We start from the raw sequence: 5,553 nt of genomic DNA, 5'->3' as shown, positions 1-5,553 counted from the left end.
GTAGGGAGATGACCACTTCACCACGGCAACACCTTCAAGAAGGTCACGACGCCCACGAGCGCCGCCGTCTGCCGGCTCCGGCCAAAACCAGAGTCAAAGCTTTCGCTCGGTGTAGTAGCACAATGGCCTGACCAAACCAGCTGAACCTCCAGCAATGCATCACCACCGCAGATCAGCTTGTCGATGAAGAACGGCTAGGAGCCGCCGCAGCAAGCGTCCAGCCATCAAATCCAGCCGCCAAGCCAGATCCGACCACAAGTGGCCGGATCCAAGGCCTCCCATCGCAGACTGAGCCACCGCGGCCTGCCAGCACCATGCGGATGTAGGCTATAGTGGAGTGCCGCCCGAAGATCCAGCCGCGCCGCAGCCCGCACCTGCGCCAACGTGCGCCCAGCGATGCACCTCCAAGCGCCAAACGTGAAAAACGCGGCCCTCGCGTCCGCGCCCTGCCACCCCTCTGTTGTCGTGCAGCTCCACATGGCGGATGCCTCGTCGCGTCGCCCAACGGCCAGATCCGAGCCGCCCCGGGCCGCCTCGCACCTCGCCCGCGGCGCACCACCCCTGGGCCTCCACGCCGCGCCCCGCCCAGAGCCTTCACACCGCACGCCCATGCCTTGCCCATACCCACCGCTGGCAGCAGCCGCCGACGCCAACCCACATCCGCCTCGGGAAGACCAGGCTTTGCCCGGGGACGCCCTCCGGCAGCAGCGAGGGGAGGTGGGGAGGTCCGCCGGCGATTGGATCTGGGCGCCCCGGTGCGGCCGCAGGAGCCGCACGGGAGCGATGTCCGTGTCCTTCCTACCCTACATGGCGTTGATCCTTCGTTATCATTCCGTCTAAAATACCACTGGGCACTATGATTCTTGTCGGTGTAATTCCGTACAAGCAATTTTACTAAATATCGCATTCCCCGCATAAAGGAAAGGTGAATTACATGACGCAGTTTGCCACAGTTATGCATTGCCGCTCCCCAAGAGTATCCATTTCACATGTGATGTGAACTATGGCAAGCTTTCTAAATTCTAATGACTTCCTGTTGTGCTTGATAAGCTGGTGAGTGGTGACAAACTAGGGACGCGGTGAATTTGGGAACAAGACAAGACATGCTTAATTTCAGGCATCACGACCGAGCAGATAAGAAGATTGGTCACATTAGGATTTGCTCGCTAGCAGAAACAGTAATTCCCCTTCAGATATCAGATGTACATGAATTCCCCACCCCTGACAGCATTGGCCGCTCCCTTCCTGTCTTCCTCCTCCTCTCGCTCCCGCTCCTTCCGGCTCTCGTACGCATGGTCGTCCGTCCTCAGCTCGTGCCGGCAGATCGGGCATGAGTTGTTCTCATCCTGCGGGATAGCCATCAAGATCGGTTAGCTGCGCTGGATTGTAATGATCAATTCGATTCAAGAGCAATGGTTATGAGGGTGCACGAGCAAAATTACCAGCCATGGCTTGAGGCAAGGGGGATGGAAAAGGTGCTTGCACGGCAGCTCCTGCATCTTGTCATCCACAACCAAGTTTTCTCGGCAAACAGCACACTCAGTCTCGCTGCCCAGCATAGCAATGACTTCTTCAGTAAAAGTTACAACCGGGAGATTAGCAACGACCTCCTTTGAAGCCGGTGGTACCTTGGGCTGCGCTGTGATACCCTGGCAATAGTAGACCCATACTCAAGATTCATACAAATATTCAAATATCAAATACTTAAGAACCGCACAATAGACTCTATCATGACAGATTTGTGATAGCAGCACCAGGAAGTTGCAAACTAATTGTACTGGCGCATCCCTTTTTAGCAAACAACAAGGCTCTGTAAATTTGAGGATGTAGGTCATCAAAGATAGCAGAGTTCCAAATCCATCAAAGCATTGCTGAGCGCTGATTTTAGCAATTCAGCACCACTTACGTGTGGTGCAGGCTAGGCTCAAGGTAACTCACAAACTATTGTAAAATACACATTGGATAAGATACTAACAAATTTATCGAATTTGTTCTTACTATAGCACTTAGAACGCCAAAATCTATATTTGTATACCTTCTATGGTTAGTGAAGATACCAAAAACATTGTGTGCATCAACAAACTAAATATAGAAAGGTTAAGATGTGAAAATGGGCACCAAAAAAATTAATCCTCGTGAACCTACCTGCAGTGATGCTTCCAAGGCACTCTCAAGCTCCGCGTCCCCTGATAAGGTGTTTAAGAAGTTCATTATAGCAGGTGTCATCTCCTCAGGCCTCAACTCCGTTCTAGTGTTGTTCCCATTTTGATCTCCAGAAGGTTCCGCTAAGATGTTCAATTCTCGTGTTAAATTCTGGGCGACAAGCCATGCTGGAGGAGGAGGTTCTTGTCCCACGGTAAGGTGGCCTTCAAAAAGGAATCTAGTGTCTGGGAAAGGCAACATCTTATTAGCAAGTAGATATTTCAAAGGGTAAAGACTTCTGAGGACAGACACTTGAGTAACCAAAGTAAGCACACAACAAGGCTTATACGGCCAAAAGTCTCTTGTATTTATACATGGTTGCCATGATATAGCACATAATACCATCTATTAAACTATGGACATTACAAGTCGAATTCTTATTGACATGGCTGCCAGAACACAACCAGACCAATCAATACAGGAATTACCAGCAAGGGATGTGCCGTGAGAATGTCGCCATGTGGAATTTCATAAGATGTATTCATGCTAAGTATTTATGTGTTACTAAATTCACAAGTTAAAATCTTGATTACATACCTGGTTCTCTGTTGGTTGGCATTGACTCCTCATTTTCTTTTTCATCAAGATGCTCCCGGGCCCTCAAAATGCAGGTTTTGAGGCGTTCCTTTTCAGCAGGATTAGTTAACAGCTTCTCTGTCGCTACGAAGAGGTTCAGACCAGCACGCCAGAATCCAGGTGCTGTATATCTAGTCTGAAGGACGGTTGCAACACGGCAAACCGTAGAGTACATCTGCAAAAAGTAGTTCACATATATGAATGACAACAAAACAAGGCAGAAAAATAGGATGACAGGCATGAAAAAGAAAACTGGATTGTAGCGCGTAGCAACCCGTAAAATAGTAACATGGCTTGCAGAGTCATGGGCTGTATAGTAGGCAAAAAAAATAGTCCATGAGAACATTTCCAACTAAAAGAGTGCTAGGTGTATTTGTACCGAGTACCAAGAAGATCAGTTCAGGAGATAATGGCTTCATAGCCGAATGCTCTCTATGGCAAATATCCCCGCTAACATCTGTTTTGAACTCCCAGTCTTATACTTCCAGTCTGATGCCTTTGTGACATGTGGTGTGCACAATCGTGACTGTTCATGGCCATATACTCCCTCCGTTCCCAAATACTTGTCTTTCTAGGCATTTCAAATGGACTCAATATACGGATGTATGTAGACATATTTTAAAGTGTAGATTCACTCATTTTACGCCGTATGTAGTCACTTGTTGAAATCTCTAGAAAGACAAGTATTTAGGAACGGAGGGAGTATTTGTTTATGCTGACAATACAAAGTGCATCCAGCCATGGAAGTCAAAGGGCACAGCTATATTACTCTCTTCATCACATCATGTACATATAACCCTGTTCATTTCGATGGTATTATAGTTCTTTTGATTTGGTGATTTAACTCGTTAGAACCGTGATCACAAGTTTTTTGTTCATATAGAACATGGGAAACAATTGCCTTAAATAGTTTATCCATATATTGCGCCAGTTTTCAACAATTATAAGATATGTCATATTCGTTGGTTCCTTTGTTTTGTGCAAACATTAGTTAAAAAAATGGTTAATCCAGACACTGGTTAACATGATTTAGGCTTGGCACCTTAGTATATAAAGTTATTTCCAAGGTCCACCTCGGATGCTAGACAAGGATTTCTGTAGCGAATCGATGCAGAGGCTAGCTTCAGCAGAACAAATAAGGTTAAGAATCGTAGTTTTGCCTAGATAGCAACAGCTGCAATAGAGACACTACTAACACTTTCTGCTGCTTGGGTAATTGAAAATACTCGAGAACTCTGAAACTGGAATAGCCATCATCTATCACCCGAAGCAGAGCGTTCATTGCTAGTTGATTTAACCAAAACAGGCGGAAGTCTTATTGCTAATTTGACAGTTGTATCTTGTATCTAACAAATGTAATTTCAATACTATGCAGGATCCGGTCCCGCACCAATCGAATTTTCTATCCCCAAATCCTCTCCTAGATCCACACCGAGCAGCAACCTCCCCCTTCTACGACCAATCTAACAACCTCCCGCACATACCAGCCCCATGACAGGTCTGCTCCGTAGGGATGGGGAAGGTCGGGTGAGGTGAGGTCGGCCTTACCGACTCGCGGAGGGCGGGCGAGGCGCCGGCGTAGCGGTCGCGGAGCGTGGCGGCGAGGTCGGCGACGGCCTCCTCGAAGTGCTGCTTCTTTCCCAGCTTCCTCCGCAGCGCCTCCAGGCGCTCGGCCACCGCCGCCTCGTCCCCCGCCGTGGCAGACATGGCGCTAGGATTCCGATTCGACTGGGGTTTCAGCTTTCAAGGTTGCTTCCTGATCTGGTATCGGGTGGTCGATGGGCTGGCCGCGGCTCTGTGTGTGCACGATGCGTGTGTCGCCGGAGGTATAAATGCCGACGGAGTCTGGCGGAGGGGCGCCTGGTGTCTTGGCGGAGAGGAAAGAAATACCGCGGGGACGGGACGGTGGCTTAGCCAGGGAGGCGGGCGGTGACGACGTGCGTGGCGTGCGAATGGACGGCGACGGGGCAGAGGGGTTGGGCCCAGCCTTGCAGCTTACTCCAGGGTCTGAACCGTCGGATCGACATTCGACGGTAAAGGTAAGTACACGTATTACAAAAGAAAAGAAATTCTTTGTCCCCGTGGTTGCAGTGCAGGAAGGCGGTAGAGGTACTGTGGATCTTCTAAACTGCACAGAGCCGTGACTCGCTAATTTGGACCGTATAAACGCATCGAACTGTCCGCGCACACTGACCGGACATACCTTAAATTTTTCTTTACATAACGGGACACTTCAATTAGTACGTACACCTCAAATACATACGAAGACATGCAATGTTTATGTAAACGATGCAACACACGTCGTCCGCCTACTACATCAGGACATGCCATCGAACTGCAAAAAGTTGTTATGTTCTACCTATATACTATGCATGGAGAAGATCATTCACGACTCTCCTTGCCCTTCTCGACGCCCTTACCGTCATTCTCGCGGAAATAGCAGTCAAAAATATAATATGGATCAAGTCGGGTCTGCTCATCGCTGGAGCTGTCCGACCCTTCGGTGTCATCCACTTCTTCTTTGGGGGAACAATCTGGTCATGGCATGGACCGCCTTATTCTAATCTCGAGCGAGGGCGTGCATGTTCATCCGCTAACGCTTTTTGATGGTGCGAACGTGGATGGCTTCCTTCTCCGCGGCAGTGCGCGCGGCCGCATCCGCCGTCTCTCCCACCACCACGTCGGCGGCGAGGCGGGCCTCGACCACCCTCATCCTCTCATTCCCACGATGAGCACACCGCCCCGTAGCTCTCATACTCCCCCTCCCCCCAAGAT

The 5,553-nt window shown here is 49.5% G+C and overlaps 1 protein-coding gene across 1 annotated transcript; it reads right to left on the bottom strand.

Moving 5' to 3' along the window:
* Positions 1–889: 889 nt before the first annotated feature.
* Positions 890–4,688, bottom strand: LOC119309505 (E3 ubiquitin-protein ligase AIP2-like). The gene is made up of 5 exons (XM_037585497.1): positions 4,327–4,688; positions 2,740–2,953; positions 2,146–2,387; positions 1,443–1,649; positions 890–1,346 (listed from the first exon to the last, which is right to left on the bottom strand). Exons 1-5 carry the CDS (start codon positions 4,483–4,485, stop codon positions 1,197–1,199), a joined length of 972 nt encoding a protein of 323 aa, XP_037441394.1. The 5' UTR covers positions 4,486–4,688; the 3' UTR covers positions 890–1,196.
* Between the last annotated feature and the right edge of the window lie 865 nt (positions 4,689–5,553).

The sequence above is a fragment of the Triticum dicoccoides genome, chromosome 5B, assembly GCF_002162155.2.
Source record: "Triticum dicoccoides isolate Atlit2015 ecotype Zavitan chromosome 5B, WEW_v2.0, whole genome shotgun sequence".
In the NCBI taxonomy this organism is placed as follows: domain Eukaryota; kingdom Viridiplantae; phylum Streptophyta; class Magnoliopsida; order Poales; family Poaceae; genus Triticum; species Triticum dicoccoides.
The sequence above is the reverse complement of the archived record's forward strand: the minus strand, read 5'-3'. Positions and strand labels throughout refer to the sequence as shown.